We start from the raw sequence: 20316 nt of genomic DNA on the forward strand, positions 1-20316 counted from the left end.
CACGTCTTGAATCTAGTGATGAAACCCCAGACTCAAATAAATCAAAACACTATCCTCAAAAGCATATTATATGGCATATCAGTGAAACGTTCCCCTTAATGTCACACAAAATGCAATGAAAATACATCAAATACAACTACTGAGTCCCCACTGCACAGTGGTGAGGAATTGAAACCTATTATAAAATGGTAAATGAATCAATAACCACTGTGTTCCAGAACTCCCCCATGAACTTCGCATTAGTTAATAAATTATGTAAATTATGTCTAGAGTAAATGCTTGAGTATAAAGGAATTACTAAACAACCATAATTGTTCATTTCTGAGAGTTTTTGCATTGTAATTCACCAACAATAAAAAATTAGCAAAAGAAGAAGTAACTGGTTTGAGACAGGTATATAGTTTTGTGGCATGAAAATATGTATTTAATCTGCCTCAGCATGCTCTATTTGACCTGGTCCAAAGATTATCAACTACTTTCCAAACTATAGTTGGTCTGACTGTCTGTGTGGCAACACATTGAAAAATGACATTGTATTGAATAATTCTTCTTCACTAGTTTTCTCTAAATGTATAAGGTTGTATATAAATGTATATGGTTGTTTTCGAATGGGTAGTTATTGGGCCACAAAAACCATGGATGGTCTGTTACTTTCAACTGGTGTCTCTTAAAACTAAACAAAGAAGAAAAACTGTTTAAAAAGGATGTGAATACAAGTTTCTAGATCATGTAATTTAAATGTACAGCCCTGCATGCCCTAATGCACACAGATTGAGAGTACAGAAAACAGGTTGGTCAGAATAGTAGTCATAAGTTACCCATAGTAAGTACCCTATTTTCATTTCTGAAAGTATGGACCATTGATCAAACAGCTTCCCTCCTTATCATACCATGTACAGGAACATGGTAAACAGTGCCTCATTAAAGTCTCAAAAAATGATTGTTTCTCTTCGTCATCTTCAGCTTATTCTGTCTGTCTGATGTTGTCATTGATGGTTCTAAAACACATGTGAACTTACCTGCGTTACTTTTTATTAATGACAGCACCCTGGTTGCTTGTTGCCTTATTATGGTTGTTAGTATTTCTCACATCAACAACTGTTTATTGAGCATGTTAAAATTGCAATTACATTTTCTTTGTTATTGAATGACTGTGTTTTCTGCATGACAACATGGTGGGTTTTACAAAGAGAGTTATTCCAAACAATTATGAATGGAACAGACATTTGTGTGAAAACAGATGACTAGCCCTTATGAGTTGGTATAAATGGTTCTGGGATTTAGCAGAATGGTTTTGTGTATATTGTTCATAGTACCCATTTTAGTGTGTTAGCGATTCTGAAAAACAGTAACCGTCAGCAACACGGTTTGGTGTAGACTTGGATGTAACCACGTTCTCTATTAGCCCCGGTTTCACACCATGCGAGACAAATGAAGAGCTTTGTTTGCTACCTCTGAGAAAGGGAGCTACTAGACCCATAGATTAGGAAAATACTGTTTTCCTAAAACACTGAATGTGTTGTGAACCACCAACAGTAAATAATAATCATGGATTTATAATATTCTCTTTGGGAATGTGATTTTTTGCTACTGTGTGTGAATGCACTTATATAAATGTACTTACGATAATTCAAACTGATAGAACATACAGTCGTTCTAGTTTTGTCACATCACTATTCAGCCTTTGTTACACAACTGCCCCACTGAGCTGGGAAAAGTGTTGCTATTTGGAAGAGCACCAGCATGATAGCAAGAAGCAACTACTGCTTTGCATGTGTAGTGGTCATAGATGAGGACAAAAGGGTCAGAATCCTGAGGCCAGAGGTGAAGATTTACAAAGTACTCAACTGGGTTTGGCTGTGTTCACCATTTTAGGGAAATCTAATTATTAATTATCTAATTACAATCTAAGTAACCAAGTAATGGGAGTTCATAACTTACCAGGGATCAATTAAATAACAAGGAAGAGTGTAAATGTCCAATTAATGTCACTGGTTAGTTATGAACTCTTGTCATTTTGTTCTAACTTAGGAACTTCCCAAAACTGGTGAACAGTTTTTCTGCATCTGCCTGAAGCACAATCTAAACAGATACCAAAAGTGAATATGTTATAAAAACAACATTACAAAACGTCGGGGGGGGGGGGGAGGGGGCTGTAAGGACACTTGCACGGCCCGGCGTCAACACACTACATCGGTGGTAGTGGCCAACATTTCAACTTCATGGTTTACAATGTTTGACAAAGCATGTATTTGTAATCCTTTCTCCAGCTTGCTGGTTAGAGTCTTGGATGTACATTTTACTATTCGTTGAAAATCCATGACAGCTAATTTTTTAGAGCCAACTTTCCTTAAAATTGTTACTTGCCAGTCGCCCCATTCAGCATAATGTGGTGGGCTGGCCTTGAATGAGAGGGAACATCCTGTACACACACAATCTGTAACTGTTGGAACTTGTTGTGCTGAACAGGAAAGTTTAGTTAAGATGTCTATAAATGCCAAGTGACCACATTATTATCGAAACACTCTCACATTGCAGGAAAGATATATTTATTATTATCACAGGAGCAGAAATTTGGCAAAAAACTCCCATTTGACTGTCAAACTTTTTTTATAGACCTACTTTTGTCCTTATCTGCTGCCACGTTCTTTTCTGTTTTCCTGAGCTGTGCATTATGCTGTGCATTATGCTGTGCATTATGCTGTGCATTATGCTGTGCATTATGCTGTGCATTATGCTGTGCATTATGTTATGCATTATGCTGTGCATTATGTTGTGCATTATGCTGTGCATTATGTTGTGTATTATGCTGTGCATTATGTTGTGCATTATGCTGTGCATTATGTTGTGCATTATGTCATGCATTATGTTGTGCATTATGTCATGCATTATGTTGTGCATTATGCTGTGCATTATGTTGTGCTAGTGGTGTTAGTTCATGAAGTGATAGCAGTTTCATAAGGACACTTCAGGGTCTCTGCTCTATGTGAAATGTGTCTGCTATTATTCAGAGATGGGAAAGCAACCACAGAAGTAAGAATATAGTCATTATTTCTGAACTGAAATAACTTTTATTTAATATGCTAGATGCATTTACAAGAAATAAAAAATACTGGCCAAAAGATCCATGATGTTCCATAATTTTAGTCAAGTTAACGGTTTGCCTTGTTGTTATTATCTGAAAACAACATAAAAATAGAAAAGGTCATGCAATTCCTAACATAGGGTGGATGGACAGTGGCTCTCAAAATTATTCGGCCCCTTTGAAATTTCCAGATTTTATTGTGTTACAGTATGAAATCTAAATTGATTGTTGCCTCTGATCAACACCATAGCACAGTAATTTTATGTGCATTTATTAAGAAAAGGAGAGAATATGGAACAACTGTGAATCTGTCTAGAACAGGCCGTCCATCCTCAGAAACATAACAACTGTGAATCTGTCTAGAACAGGCCATCCATCCTCAGAAACATAACAACTGTGAATCTGTCTAGAACAGGCCATCCATCCTCAGAAACATGACAACTGTGAATCTGTCTAGAACAGGCCGTCCATCCTCAGAAACATAACAACTGTGAATCTGTCTAGAACAGGCCGTCCATCCTCAGAAACATAACAACTGTGAATCTGTCTAGAACAGGCCGTCCATCCTCAGAAACATAACAACTGTGAATCTGTCTAGAACAGGCCGTCCATCCTCAGAAACACTTTATTCTGCTAAAATAACCCAGGTTTCTTTCAAAGTCACCAAAGCGTTTAGCATTGAGGGCAATCTGCTCTATTTTGGTCTCATCAAACCATTACGTCATCTTCCACTTGCCCACATGCCTTCTGGCAAACTCTAGCTAAGATTGAATGTGGGTTTTGCCACTATCTCATAAATGCCACTCAGGCTATTGTTGGAGTTGTATGCACAACTGTGGGATCCCCAGAGGCAGGTGTATTTCAGCTGAATTCATTTGAGACTTAATTGCACAGAGGTGGACTTCGTTCAACTACATTGGTTGCAACACATTTAGCTCATTCAGGTGTGTTGAGGCAAAGGGTGTGAGTTCTCATGCAAGAAAAGAAATCTGTTTTAAGTTTGTATTTCATTTAGAATAATTAGTAGATTTTCTCACTTTGTTTTGTCATAGACTTTTTTGGGTTGGTCAGTGGCAAATACTCCTAATTAAATCAATGTTGATTTCATATTGTTACACAAGAAAATGTCCAAGGGGGGTGAGTACATTTGAGATTCACTGTACCTGTTACCTTTCAATGTGATTTTCATCTTCTGCTCTGCTATTTGCACTGGCCTAGATCATGGTCCTGTCTCATGTGCATTCAGTGGGAGGTACACAGCACCTTGCTGGCGCCACTCAAAGCCTCATTGTTTCATATGTTTGCCTGCTACCTTTCTGCTCCTCCTACTTGCTCTGCCTTTAGCATATTTACAAAGAGCCTGTTCACACTCCAATCACTTCCTTTTTTGTCTGTTTTATAGGGAGCTGTAACAAGACGTCACCCACTAAACGAGACAAACAACACGTCCTAGAATCTCTAGCCTTTGAGAAGTGAGGAGGTTCAAGACACATTCTTTAGAATGAGCTGGCCATTGCACCCTCCCCAAAAACTCTTCAATTTACCACATACTGAAGCCCATAATCCCCTTAAATCAAAATGCTAAACAGGGCCATTCTCAAGCCTGCATTTTCTTTGATTTTGAAGATGTCCAGCTGGCAAACATTGTGATATTGCTTTTTTGCTTAATCCTAAAAGAAACCTTACTTTTATTGCTTAACTCAAAACTTTGAAACACTTCTCTTTCACTTCTCATGGCAAATTATTGTCTGTACAAAAAAACAACCATTGTTGTTGTGCATTGTTTTTAATGTTAATAATAATGAGACAAATTTGCGCCAGCGTTGTGCAAGCTGAATAACAGAAACAGTCGTTCACACCATTTCACCCCTTAAACATTAGCTCACTTGTTATATTCACTTTCACTTTTAGACAACAGGAAATGAAACAGGTATTTTGCTTGCCCCCATCTTCTATTGTTCATTTGACATTGATCTATACAATCTGGATCCACATTTGTATTAATCCAAAATAATTGATAGTGCATAAATATTGTGAAAAACAATTATTTTACTATTTTCGCAGGTATAATATGGACATTATATTGCAAAAAAAGCTGCACAACACAAAATGCAGAATGTATATAATACTATATATACACATTACATTGGAACATGTGTCATATGACATTATGTATATGGGATGCCATATGTACTGAACACTGCCAATATACTGTATTTAGGAAATAATATCACGTTATGCTGCAATCTCAATTTTTGTCCCTTTAACACTCCAGTGCCAGAATAAACCGGAGATGTTTTTCTCCACCTGCTCCAAAGTTCATGCGAGTGAGAGGCCCCCAAATGTGAACACTGTAAATGTCCCACCCAGGCAGCCCATTGTTTACACAACTGACTGAGGGGCCAGGTCAGGGTGTTTTCATACAGTGATAAATGGGGCAGAGACGAGACAGGAAGGGACTGGAAATGAAACCTGTACTGACTCCTGGACCTGATGATGTATGGCCACACTGGCAGATCCTCACACTAATTTCTTAACTACAACCCCATTTCCAAAAAAGTTGGGACGCTGCATAAAATAAAAAAAGGATGCAGTGATGTGCAAATCATTATCCCTATATTTAATTACAATTTGTACAGAGACAACATATCAAATGTCAAAACTGAGAATACATACCCATTTTGAATTTGATGCCAGCAACACATTCCAAAAAAGTTGGGACAGAGGCACAATGCTAGGGTCTAGTTGTGAGATGTACCTCTGTGTTGCATCATCTCTTCTTTTAACAATACTCTGTGTTTGCGGACTGAGGTGACCAATTGCTGTAGTTTTGAAAATGAAATGTATTCCATTCTTGCTTGTTAAACTGTAAGATTTCAGCTGCTCAATGTTTCGGGGTCTCCTTTGTTGTATTTTTTGTTTCATAATGCACCAAATGTTTCCACTGGTAACAGGTCTGAACTGCAGGCAGTAATACGTGCAGAACATAGTTTGGCCTTCCCTGAAAAAGATGTCATCTGGATGGCAGCATGTAAATACGTATTGTAAATACATATTGTTCAGCGTTAATGGTGCCTTCACAGATGTTCACGTCACCCATGCCACTAATGGCATAATGCATCATTTTGATTTGTCAGACCACAGGTCAGTTTTCCACCTACCTCAGTCCATCTTAAATGAGCTCTGGCCCAGAGAAGGTGGCTGCGTTTCTGGATCTTGTTTATTTATGGTTTCTTCTTTGCATGGTAGTTTACACTTGCATTTGTGGATGCAGTGATGTACTGTGTTCACAAACAATGGTTTTTGGAAGTTGTCCTGAGCCCATGCAGTGAAGTACACTACAAAATTGGGTAAATTTTTAATGCAGTGCCACCTGAGGGCCCAAAGATCATGGCCATCCAATATTAGTTTTCGGCCTCGTCCCTATGCATACAGAGATTTCTCTGGATTTTCAGAATTTTTTAGTGATATTATGTAGCGTAGATGATGAGATCCTCAAACTCTTTGAACTTTTACATTGAGACATGTTATACTTAAATTATTGCACTATATTCCTGCATAGCCATTCACAAAGTGGTGAACCCTTCCCCATCTTTACTTCTGAAAGACTCATCCTCTCTGGGCGTTGTTTCTGAGGGTATAATGTTGTACAGGTCCATGAGGTCTCTGGCTTTTGTTTCTGGGGGTATGATGTTGTACAGACACCCAGTGTTGCCATGTCATTAACATGGGAACCATATAGAATGGATGTCTAACCATGACCTTGTAACCCCCTAGGCAGTATCTGGAGTGAAATTCCTGTTTATTGTTGGGGCTCTTTACAATCTATTTTGCCAAAGCGTTAACAAATGACTTTTTCCAGGGAAAACCAGATGTTCCCTATCAGTCGGTCATTTGGTTTGACACACTCTTATCGGGCCCACACCAACCCACTACAACCACACCTTTGAAGGCCAGTGATGACTCAAGCTTAATGGATTTTTGTTTTTCTTAAGTGCACACTCTAGGGAAAGTGTACATATCCTTCTAGGTGTTCCCACTGAAGTGATTTCTGCCAAATACTACTGGTGCTTTTTTGTCCTTTAGCTGGCCAGCAAGACTAAGTTGACAATGTTTTTAATGATAGGGTCCAGTTCTAAAGTGTGTGGCATGTCTTGTTTCCTAACACTGGCGTCCTGTCGTTTGCCTGTATAGCTCAGTTTCTGTAGCTGGTTTAAGAGTGAGAAGCCTAATAAAAACTGAGTGCTTACGAGTGCTTACTAGTTCTAGTCAGTGTCTCGCGTACCACGTCTTCTGCAATGGCTTTAACTATGCATTGTCACACTGGAAATAGAGGACAGTGACAAGTTAGTCGTGAGCTCCCTGACCATTTTTCTGGGGCATAATTGTATCCATCGCACCCATCCTGAAGAGAATGATGGCCTCAGAAATAGTTAGTTGAAGTTATTCCCATATCACATGCCCAGATGGTACAGTCACTATATCCAGCCCCCCAAAGTTGGGAGATGCTGCATCCCATTTTATGTACTTATGGGCCCTCAGTGGATATGTCTGCAATCTACTAATTCAGCAAATTAACAGTCTAATAGCTATTACTGTCAATGATTCCCAGATCCAACAATCCGAGGGATGCATACTTCATAAGTGTTCCTGAGATTCTTTTAATTCCTTAGGTCTGTCCAGCTGGAGCCCGCAATGGCTTTGAAAGGCATGATTGTATTGTTTCCAGGTGTGGATGTGAGTTCCCTGTATATGTCATACCTCATTTCCTCCTTCAGGAAAACAGGATTATAACCTAATATAGACAGTGGCAGTGCTTTTACAGGTTTGTGTGGACTGCACATTTCCCCCAAAATTTAGGGTCATGAAATATGGTGTGGAGGAACTGCAGGTATAATGACACAATGAGTAGAACTGTTCAGTTGCCGCATTTCTTTGATCTTTCACTGGAAAATTACTTGCTGATTTCAACTGCTAGAGTGCACCTTTCTAAGAGTAGGAAGCATTCTTTCCTCTAAACAATCCTATTATGACGTTCTGCTCACTCTGTTACCGTGGGGAAAGGTGCAGTGATGGATGCACATATAGCAGTAGCCTGGACATGACCACCACACACAAACATGGAAGCAAACATTCATAAGGGAAGCCTTAAATAAAGGGCTCCGAAGAGGTCTGGCAAGTGGTTATGTTTAGCAGTATATAATCAACAAATTGTGAAAACAATGTTTAATTGTCCTTTTGCACGGGGCAAGTCGCACATAATCCCCGTTTACTGTCTGATTTGACCCTCAGAAATGGAGTGTAGCCCTTTGGCACTCCAGACAAATGTAAATATGAACAATTCCACCATATACAACCTTTTACATACATTTGTTTTGTTTGATGGGATGGGGTTTCTTCCAGTCAATCAGATAATGTAAAGTGATTACATTATCTTCTTTCTTCAGATTTCTTCGAAGCTCTAAAGAAAATATCTTTCTCTCATTTTTGGCCACTGTTTTTTAAAACTGGTGCTTGAGCCAAAACAGCTCTGTACTTACTAAACTTTCAAATATTAAAAGTGTGTGTAAAATGGTGTACTATATAAAAAAATTACCTTTTCCTTCCTCAACAAACTGTCTACAACTACTCCCCTTTTGCAAATAAACAAATGTAATACTCCTCCCATCGCCAATCAATGGCTGCGTATACACTCCTGCTGCCCCAACGGCTGTATATAGATTCCACCACCATTAACTCGGCTCAAACCAGCTCCAGACCTAGATTCTCACTCAGATTCCTCAGACAACATCACTGGATTTGACTACTCCATCATTTCTCAACAGCAACAGCCCTGGTTCTACCAGTATGGTAGTTTCTTGCTGGGTATAAACCCAGCATAGTACACATCCTCCTTGGCTCCACCTTAGGTCCCAGCCAGGCCCAGCAATGCCTTTACTGGATCCCCTCCTAGTGCTGCTTTCTCCGCTGGCCAGAGGTCACAGTTATCTCACTGTCAAGCCGACAGGCCACAATCTTATCTCTGGCCATCCACAGCTTAATGAGCAACAACCCTTGATCCCATCTACCTCTCTTCCCTCTCTGGGACATGTCTACTGTTAACAAATCTATCCCGGCCTCAACCTTCTCAGGGATGGATGCTCTTTCTGGCCTTAACCTTATTTGAAGCCAAGATTGGCTAAATGCCAGTGGACAGTTAAGCTTGCTTGTCTTGTTGCGCAATGGAGATACCTTGTAGAACAGCACCTGCATGCTTGATCATTGTTGTTGGCTTGGGAATGTGATTATTGTGTGATAAGAAGCAGAAAGACTTGTCGAGAAGTGAATCAGTGACATGTTGTTGTGATGAGGCAAGGCAATTATCTGAATGTTATACCCCACAATTTGGAGGCAAGAATTATATAGAAAGTTTCATAAAGATCCTTCTATTGTCTGGAAAAATTAAGATCCTTTCACCATCCTTTAACCATTTTGGTTAAAGTCATAGTCGTACTCATTTACGAAAATGCATTTCAGTGTTAGTCACATTGAATTCATTATAAATCGCCTTGTGGTTGGAAAACACTCAAGATATACTTTTAGTCATATATTTGAGTCTCATGCTATGATCCATCCTGCTTTAAGGTCAATGAAATGGCTGCCTTTTTCTCAGGCATAGGGTCCCCCAACTACATATTTGATGTTTTCTCTCCTCTAACCTACACTTATTCAAGGCTAATCCGGGCATGTTAAACCACACATATAAAAACTAGCCAGCTAATCATCCCAACTTAAGCTCTTTTGCCCCTCCCCCAAGCTGCAACCCTACTCCAAACATCAAGTCTTCCTCTCAATCTTGTGTCAAAAGCACTGACAGCTTCTACCACAATGCTTCCTTTCACAACAAGCCATTGTCCAAGCTCAAGCTCACTCGGCTAATGGCATTCTGCATTTACACCTTGTATTATTTCCTTAAATGAACATACAGTAGGTTAAAGGTGTGTTTTCTTCCCAGTGAACTGTGTGTGTGTGCGTTTCTATGTTTCCCTGAGTGAGAGAGAAGTAGAGACTTAGAAGGACAGTGAGAGACTCAGGACGATTTATAGCACTCTGTAGTCTCATTTACTCATAATGCTGTGTGCCTTTGAGTCAAGCCAAGCCTTCAGTGGGTTTTGGATCAGATTTTCTGCTTTGGTGGGGGGCTGAACCACTTGGGTCAACAATGTAAACCTTTTGCTCACTTCAACGCAGTAATTAAGTATTGATGGGAGCAGGGTGGAGTTAAGGTACCTGTCGTAACCACACAGTGATGGATACCTGCCTGGTTCTGGATGGGGGTAGGTAGAGGAAATGTGTTAAAGGGAATCAGTGGAGCAAGGAGTGCTCAGTGCAGGGGAGTGGAAGAGATTTGTTGGTCGAAGACGGCAGTAATTATGTCCTGTTTGATGTTTGAGAGGAGCCCCTGAAGATCCTCGAGACATACCTCCTCCCAAAAGCTACTGCTCAGTCAGCACAAGGTTGCTCACTTTCCCACACTCCTCTTCCAGGTTAGGAAATAGCATGTATTATTTACTGAATACAGTTACAGTTGAAGGCAATTTGCTGTACAGTGTTTGAGGGGCCTGTGTAATTTCTATTAGTTATAATGTATACTTCAGGTGTGTCTGTCCGTGCCTGCGCCTGGGTACATGCCTACCTGCGTCCGTGTGTGTCAACAGCCTCTTTAAAACACATTTCTGAAGCATTAAAACACTTATTTGAAGCAACATTTTAAGCTACAGCGTGGTGTTAGTTAAATGTCACACTTTTTGGGTGGCCATTCCTATCTGCCTGAGTGACAGAATTCTCACACTTGTGCATCTCAACGGTTATCTCACAATGTGTTCATAAGGCTCCACTGCCAAGAAGGGAGTTTTACAACATTCCTCTTCGCTAGTGCTTCACGGCCTTTTGACTTTATTACCGGGTAGGGTACAAGAGGTTCCCATAAACTATAGCCAGTGTTTTTGGTCAGACATTAAAAAAGGATTAGCCTTTTCATCCTGTTGTGACGTCCCAGTGCATCCGCTAATGCATCCAATCACATTCACTGGTGTGCTGCTGGCATTCTAACGTCAATTTGGAAATAGACTTCATTCAAAGTGATTCAAATGATAAAAATCTATAGTCATATCTGAAATAACTATGGTTATGTAAAGCGACCCTGCCACTGGGACTGAAAGGGTTTTCATTATGAGCCGATTATAATGGTTTCATAACTTTTCAGTCTGGAAAGGCTATTCCTTTAATCCGTGGTTGCCCTGTCTAACCCAAGGTGTTATAATACTTTAGACCAGATGTTCAGCGGGCATGATCAACAGAGAGAAAAGCTATTTGGCCAGTGTCATATATTGTGCCCTCTCTCACGTTCGATCTCATTATCGTGATACCTCATGACAATACATCTCAGCGCCTAATGTACTTAATATCAGTTCAGTGTTGTGGAATGTGATTGTGCTGCTACCGGGTTGTCTGAGAGAGTCAGGGGAAACACACTAACATTGACTCTGCCAATAAGCCTGAGTATCGTCGGTAGTATTTGGGACGGCCTGAATGCATCTGCGGCTCTGCTTTTAGAGCTACAATCTTCACACCGGCCAATAGGCGTCGCAAAGATTCACGCCAACAGGCCTCAGAACAGCACTGACGCTGGTTTGATCTAGTGTTCAGGGATGTGTTAAGAGTCTAATACAGCACCTTAGTGGTGAGAGGGGGGTCTTCCTCTTATGAGACCCTGACTAAGCAGGACAGCTAGTTTACCCGAAGCCTGACTGCAGGCCAGTCAGTAGTGAATTACAGTACACCATCTGGCCCTGTCACGTGATTACACCGCCCGAATCAGGCAGAAAGCCTCACACTGGCTATTCTGTGGAGAACAGTAACTTAACGCCATGAGACAAGTACAGCTTGTCTCTGTCAAAGGCATCTCTGCTGCTTCTCCCTGTGTGGCTTATGTCAGAGGAAGCTTAACTCCTGGCCTCAGGCCCTCTGATAGGGAATCCCCTGATGACCATGGATATGAGCCTGAATGCTTAATGCCCTCCCTGGCAGGTCTCACTCATTCCGTGGCACAACCCCCCAAACGTATCCCTGATTCTGGCATGTGAAGGCAGTTATGTAAATGAAATGCTGTTTGTTACGCAGTGTAATCGCAACATCTGCTTGGAGTTATCTCACTGCATCTCTGAACCTTAACCCCCCCCCCCGCAAAGCACTATGATTGCTACATTGTATAATGCCATGTGCCTCCTCGTACCCTCGGTACTGTCTCTCTCAAACACACATGGCTACAAGCTCATTTTCTCTCCCTTCTAGCACTGACCTTGCTGATAGCTACTACACTGAGTCAGCTGTACAAAATGAAAGGGGCATCGGATTCTTGACCGTTAAAACAGACAGGTGCATCCCCAAACTCCAACGAACTGCTTAACACCTGTATCTCATTATGATTGTGATTGGTAGCGATATTGCTGAGACGGGGTGAGGTCACTTTTCAGACAGAATGTTTTTGGGGGAACTTGACAGTTTCAACAGGATGTCGGTTTTAGTTGAAAACGTGGGTTTTTCGGTATGATCCACGGACACATTGCCAAGAATGGACTTAATTATTCATTAATATATTAGCATGATCACATAGCTGTCCTGAAGGTAATAAAAGACTAATGTTATCATGTATTGTAGGAGGTATGATCTTGAATGTATAATAAAAGCTATTCAAGTCATGCACTGCCTGACCAGTCAACAAGCACACAATGTCATAGGGGAAAGGAAGTCGTAATCTTAAGGCCTTCACAAGGTTTTATGGTGTCAAGCGGCAAGAAGAAGCAGCATGCATTCCTTCTACATTTTTTACCCTTACTGTACTAAGGATTAGATAGGACTGTATCAATGTATGTGTGACTTAAGTGATATGATTCTTGTGAACTCGGTGCCATCATGGTTGTGACCGGTGGGATTATTCTTATATTGACTTATGTTTCATTTAACTTTAATTATTGATTGTGGGCTCTTTGTACATCATTATTCGCCACAAAACAGAGGAGCCTTAGCAGGGGGTGATCATGTGACCGAAGTGCCCAAATAAATGAATGCACTAACTATAGGTTGCTCTGAATAACAATGTCTGCTATATTTTGACAATGAAAATGTAAAAATGAACACACAAACATTTATGCACACACTGTTTTAAGTCATTCATACATTTCAGTTTTCCCAAACTCCGTCCTGTTGCATAGATTTAGCAGACATGAAGGCTATGTATATTTCTGAATATTTCCTTAAAATAATAATAGCACATACACTTAAAATAACTTGTAAATAATGTTTATTTTACATACACCCTTCATATAACACGTAACCATGTGTCCACAAAATCACATCTGGCAAGTGCATAATAGCTAATAATCAATGTGTTTTGGGTTATTTTTTTAAGAAGTAAAAACATGTTGGTATACTCTGTGTCAGAACCCTGAGTTTTTTAGACATAGTCTACTGGAATAATGTCCTATATTTTCCAGTGGAGCTGGAAGCATCTTCACAACTTATACCAATGATTCACTCACAGGAGGGTTATCTGAGTCTTGACTATGCATGGAACTCAGGCCAGTGTCTGAGTCATCATCATTGCCATTGCATGTCTTTGAAAGCCCCCTAGCTTGCTCCACCCACTCACTTCTCTTCTCCATCATTGTGGCCTCGCCAACCACGGAGTTGCAGACATTGCCCTCGCTTGGTGTACCGTCTTCCTCTATGTCCAGTGAGTTCACTTTCTCCAGCAAATCCCTTATCTCCTTTTCTTTTGCCCCCAAAATATCCTGGGTTAGGTTCAAGTGATTTCGAGTAGCCTCTAAATCCGTGTTCAAGCACAGCCCAATGTATAAACTGGTATCCAGCTGCGTTTTAATCCTCTCCTCCTCCAGATGTAAATGACTCTCTGATGAAGTATCAGCCTCTAGTTCTAAAGTGTATGTTTCATGGGTTGTTGATACCCTCATAGTGGACTCTTCTGAGCTGGGTTCCACTTCGTTACCTGTCAGTTCCTCCTGCCTTCGATTCATCCACCGCTGGTTCAGTTCCTCTTGGATTTCCACAGTAATGCTCTCCATGAGCGCTTCGTGCTCTGCCAATTCATCCTGTAGCCTGATCACCTCCTCACACCTTTGGGTGTACTCCTCAAACTGAGCTACAGACTCAGCAGAAGACGTCTTCTCACCCTCTGGGTTGCAGAGTGTGTCTGGATGTGCATCCACTAGGTATGTGTCTTGCACATAATTGATCCCATGCATTTTCATTCTGTCAAAGTGAACTTTAGCTTCATACCTTTCGATCTCTCTGTCCAGTTCTTTAATTCTCTGGACCTGTTGGCGGATTGTGTGGTCCTGAGATATGACCAGGTGAACCAACGTTTCCATTTTCTCCCCACAGGATGTATCATTGGAAACCGTTTGCGCCCTCTTTTTATTTATTTTATCCAACTTTCTGAAGGCTTTCCTTACAATCCGACGTTGTTTCTCAGGTGAGAAGCCCATGGTGGCTCTTACTGTCCCCTTGTAAACGCACGGGCTCTCCTTGCTAAGCACCACACGCGCCTCCGCGCTACGGGGTCGGTGGTTAGCCAAAGAAGCCTCGTTTTTAATCAACACAAACCGTACGTTCTCTTGCTCCTCTCCCCAAGCGCCCCAAAGTCGAAGAATTTTTGTTTTATTCGGCAAAATTCTCTCAAATCCTCTCCATTTCTCTACGATGCAATAAGACTGAGGTGATGCCGAGAGCATGGCCGCAGTGACACATTGTTTCAGGTTTTGGTCCTCGAGGAGCACTTTGATCACATCAGCACAGGTGGTGCGCTTTGACAGTCCAGAGACAAGTTTCTCCTCTCGGCAAACCCACACGGATATCTTACTTTCCTCGGACTCCATCATAAACTAAAACGAAACGTTATTCGCTCAGAATACCATTCGGAATTCGTTTTGAAGAAGAAAACTAATCAGATCAGTCGTATCATTAATTGCTAAACTCAATGTTAATCCACATGCATAAAGCTACATGCAGAGAAAAAGCAAGACCCACCATTCATAGACTTTTTCATATTACGAGTTCCTTGAAAGTGTAGCTATTCTGCCCCACAGAAATCAAGTAATTCCTAGCGGTAGTAAGGTCCATGTGTCCTCAGATGCTGTTACCTCTTTTCAAGTCAACACTCAGGTGCGGGCTTTTCATGCTGTGCGTACAATACTGCCACAAGACCTACTCTGCTTTGATCACATGACAACTTCAGAGTTTTTAAATTCGACAAGTAACACCGCCCATTAAGTTTTTAATCTCCCAGTGAACCTGATTGCGCATCTTTAATGTATGAGTTATAACAAAATTATAACCAAAACACCATTAGCCATTAATAAATAACAAAAATACCAACTATTTAAATAGTGATAAAATAGCACATGAATCACAGACGTTGTAAACGGAACATATGGAGAATATAATTGTAGCCTATACATGCACGGCTATTATTATTTTTATTACCAGTGTCATTTTAACATCCTACTACTATACAAGGGAATTAAGCAACAACATATAGCGTCAGTCAAGCATGAGATGTGTCAATATTAATTGCAGTGGCACTAGATGCCAACAAAAACAGACCGGGGTGGGGGGTGGGGTGTTAAAAGAAAGGCAGTAGTTCATTCCTCATCTGACTTCATACGACTGTATTTGTAGATGCATATGTTTAAATTACCTTCATGTCCATTCAGAAGATGCCTGATTTAGAGGTTTCATCTGTAATTATAAAGCAAGAGAGACACCCTGCTGGCACCTGTTATGTGAGGACAAGATACCCTGAATCCAGACCAGAGTGGGAACATTACCCACCCACTATGCCCTTCACTCTTCTTCCTCTGGTGCTCAGATGCAGCTGTGTACAGGCCTCAGGAGAAACACAGGAAGCATAGTACTGTAGTCCAAATCTGGCAGGGCTTTGACCCCTGGGAAGATTACAATGGTGCACCGGCATGGATTTAAAAATGACTCCAGATCCACTCTCACATGAGCCAGCCAGCCAGACAGCAGACACACATCTGTTAGATATTATGTGGACATTGTCAGTGGAGAGAGAAAACAGCAGTCTGTAAAACAGTGGTTCTCCAACCTCTTCTGGGTACCCCCAGCTGCCTCATAATTTTGCTGAATCAAGCATCCAAGGGCTTGAAATAGTAGACAATTTAATTCAGGCTTGCTGGCTCTTGGATACATCTAAGATATGGGACGATCCCCAGTCGTTCCATATCTTAGAACGACTGTGGTTCTCAAACCTGGAGAGGTTTCAGGACCCCAGCTGTAGAAAGACAATTTATTTGGTCTCTTGACATTTCTGTAGCAAAGCACACTAAACTAATGTTACAATTCCTAAAACATAAACCCTCTAAAATAAATTACAAAACAAAAGCCATCTTTAGATATGCTAGCATTTTTTATAACAGTGGTACCGAATGTGGAAGTATGTGGAACAGCTAAATATTAGTAGTGGCTTTCAGTCTTTTCAGATTTGAAAAGTCCCTCCATTTGAAAATGGCTCCATCTGGTGTTAGCTTTCAACACAGACAAAATGGAGTTCCAACAGTCAAAATGAACCATACAATCTTTGCTGGCTAAGGGCTGTGTGGGACAATAATCTCCACCAAATAGCCAGTGAATGGCGCCCTCTCTTGAATGCTGGAGGTTACTGCAGGTTTATCCTGACGTAGGTAAATAGCCAGTGAATGGCGCCCTCTCTTGAATGCTGGAGGTTACTGCAGGTGGTTTATCCTGACGTAGGTAAACATGTTTTAGTTAGAAGTCAAGTAAATGTGTCCTACAGAGGTCCAGTGGCATTAGCCGCTGCCTCTGGTACATATCTGACGGAGCGAGTTTGAATCTGGGCCACTGTTTTCTCCGAAAAAATAATCTCTTATCATTCCCCGCTTTCCTGTTGAATTAATCATAATGGATGTATTCATGTGGAGACGCATGACATTTTAGTTTTCTTACTGTCTGTGGTTCAAAGAGCAAAATCGGACATCATTTTCTTTCCTGATTTATTTAACTTCAATATTGTATACATACAAAGTATCTAGAAAGCTACAAAATATCTACCACTTTATGAAGAAGGCATCCAAATGTTACGGAGCAAAGACAAGACCCTATGCAGTAGAGAACACATACACACAGCAGGTTTTCTTTTCTCTCCTTCGCTCCAATGATTTACTGCCATTGATATGAAAAGATATCACACTTCTGTACCAAGAAAAGCAAGGATATATACTTTTATACAAAGCACCGTTTTACAACAAAATATATATATATATATATATATATATATACACACATATATATATATACATATATATATATATATATATACATATGCGTATATATATATGCGCACACAAACCCACATTTTTATGATGATCTGAACTGTAGAAAAGTTCACTTTAAAGCCGACATCTTAAAATGGTAATAATGAACAAAAAAAGGTACCAGTACCTACATTAAGACAGAATTACAAACAAATAACAACAAGCTAAACTGCTGATATGTTTGTGTCAAGATTCCTTTACACAGTCATGATATACGTCCATTTTATTCAGAGTGTCCAAAAGACATTCCTCTGATCAACTTTATTCCGATCCCCAGAGAGGTGGGAGGTGAAGTTGTCTGTTACGGCCTGAAACTGACCTGTCAAATGTATCAGCAGTGCAGCAGTAACAGCATCACCACCACCTTCTTGGGGCTTGGAATATACCCCAAAGGTCATCACAAAACCATTGTATACATGTTTAACAGTAAAACAAAACACCTCAGTAAGTAATTCATGAAGGTGAACTAGTACACAGGGCAGAAAGGTAGGAAGAAAAGAAAAAAACGTAAACAAAGGGAAACTCAAATATGCCTACTGAACTTCAGTCTCCATAGGGCTGTATTAAAAAACAAAATCATTGTATCAACTTTGTATCTACCAGATAAACGTTCTGCAATGATTCAGAATATGTTCCCATCAATAACTTAGTATGAATCAGGAATCATGCAAGTATCTCTACATACACTGAAGTTGTAAGACTGTGACTTTTCACAGCTGCTGGGATGAGTCAACATCTCCATTTCTATAAGTTACTGTCTGGTCAAACAGGCCTTTTATTTACTATAACTGTACTCACATGAACACTACACATACTCATCTTATCTGACACCTTCTTAAAACCTACTGTAATAAGAATTACTATATTATGTATTTCACCATGGATCAACTCACTGTCCCTTGTCATCTAGTACAAACCTTCAGCAAGGCAATGTGGTGATTGGATTCCTTTTATCTTTTTTTGGTTAAGCAATGTTTAATTCATAATTATTTTGTATTATCGAAGCTAGAGATTCTAAACCAAGGCACTTCCATGCTACAGTGCAGGACATGACTACAGATCCACGGTATCTCTGTATATTTTTGGTCTTTCAGAATAGGAAAGGCAAAGTCTGTTCTTATTTTAAAAAGTTGTAACATTTTGACTTATGTGTGGTAAGATTTTGTACCAATGACATATATTGGTGACTGATAAAATAAAACATAAGACAATCTTAAAAGTGAACCAAGGCCAGTATTACAACACACACTAAGGCACTGTACACTGTTCAACTTTGGCAGATTGTACTAGTAGAATTCCTACAAAATGTGAAAATCTGTCTTCCAGCTTAGGAAAGAGATCACAGCTTTAGTGGCATCTTTTGGAATTCACACAACCATGACATATTTAAGGCTCGGAATTGGTTTAGGCCACGGAATCATGGGCTGGTGTGAAATTACATTGCAATGACTGAAAGAAAAGGTATGACATTGAAAAATAAGAAGTCAACTCAGAGGCAATTCAACTGCATACTGAGCACAGCCCGCTGTCTAATAACAAGTTAACCATTGTCTCGTAATGAGTTAAACAGATCCTAAAACAACATATCTAAAAAGAAAACATAAAAGGTGAAATTGCAAAGGCATATTCTACAAGGGGAACCAAGTGCTTAGGACAAGGTGACATTCCACTCAGAGACGTAAATGTAGTGCTTTCACGTTTTTAGAATCAAAACTATTTTCAATGACTTTCGTCTAACATGAGAGGGACTCGTTTGTATTGTAGGAACGTGTAACGAGAGAAATCCATGTTTTTCTATTGCAATGTAAGACTTGCCCGGACTGAGGCAAAGATACAGGTTGAACTTGGTGCCTGTAGTGTAATTACAATGCATTCATACTGCTGTTAGCGTCTAAGACATGAAGTGCTTCGACAGGGATCTGTATGAAATTTCCCTGAAAGCAACTGATGATCATGTAATAAATAGAACGATGATGTCCACAATCACTTGCCTTTAACTGACTTCTGTCTACCAATTATATTGTCCAAAATGTTTTCTAAAAACATTTTTCTTTGGAAAACCTATTGGCCATGTGTGTGTATCTATATGCTCACGAATGATCAATTACAGACATACAGACCGACATACGTAGTTACAGAACTCATGTGAAAAGGGCTAACATCTTTGTCATTTTTTTATAGACCACATTAAAAGATCAAAGCGGGAAAAAGTCAACTTACACGTCTATTGAGCAAATTAAACCCAACCAACAGTTTCTTTAGATACTGCCACTTTTATATGTACATCCTACAAAACAAAACATTGACATCCAACCAAACAAAGATTGACTCAACATCCGTAAAATGAAGAATTTCTCCTTCATCGAAACACAGAACAACTGTACCGTAATTCACAGCTGCAGTCAAACATCAAACACATACGTTAATATACACAGAAAATAATGACAATATGCTTCACCCAAAATGTGACCAAAAAGCATTGTAGGTGTGATTTTCAGCTAGAGGCACTGCCACTTCGTTTTGAGGTTCTTCAGTCTATGTAAATGGGTTATTCCGGGGCTTCAGGTGTCTCATTCTTTCACCAGTCGGTAGATATGATGCTGTGCGCCGTGCTCGCTGTTCGACACCTCAAACACACATGCCATACACAGCAGGGTCTCCTGGGTGTCCCTGTTCGTCACCACCTGGAAGTGAAGGAAGCATCACGTTAGTCAGTCAGACCCGACGCAACCCCAGTCCACGTAACGCAATGTGCATCTCAGGAGAGGAATCTGGGAGTCTTGGGAGAAGGGCTTTCAGATGTAAAAAGGCCCTCCG

General features: G+C 40.3%; 2 protein-coding genes across 7 annotated transcripts in view; both read right to left on the minus strand.

The window, feature by feature from the left end:
* Positions 1-13410: 13410 nt before the first annotated feature.
* On the minus strand, positions 13411-15343 carry rassf10b (Ras association domain family member 10b). Its single transcript, XM_010881055.3, has one exon. It carries the CDS (start codon positions 15022-15024, stop codon positions 13645-13647), a length of 1380 nt encoding a protein of 459 aa, XP_010879357.1. The 5' UTR covers positions 15025-15343; the 3' UTR covers positions 13411-13644.
* A 2138-nt stretch (positions 15344-17481) lies between these two features.
* tead1b (TEA domain family member 1b) overlaps positions 17482-20316 on the minus strand; it is a 78174-nt gene continuing 75339 nt past the window's right edge. For 5 of the 6 annotated variants that reach the window (XM_013138566.4, XM_010881033.4, XM_010881042.4 and 2 more), the window contains one exon: positions 20070-20183. In XM_013138566.4, the coding sequence (XP_012994020.1) occupies positions 20070-20183 (114 nt within the window). Of the gene's footprint in view, positions 20184-20316 lie in introns of all 6 variants that reach the window. The other variant, XM_034297576.1, reaches the window with a different exon arrangement.

This window comes from Esox lucius, chromosome 2 (assembly GCF_011004845.1).
Source record: "Esox lucius isolate fEsoLuc1 chromosome 2, fEsoLuc1.pri, whole genome shotgun sequence".
Taxonomy (NCBI): Eukaryota; Metazoa; Chordata; class Actinopteri; order Esociformes; family Esocidae; genus Esox; species Esox lucius.

What these genes read in the sequence shown, in the direction of transcription:
- rassf10b (XM_010881055.3), bottom strand. Translation starts at nt 15,024, where the DNA reads ATGATGGAGTCCGAGGAAAGTAAGATATCCGTGTGGGTTTGCCGAGAG.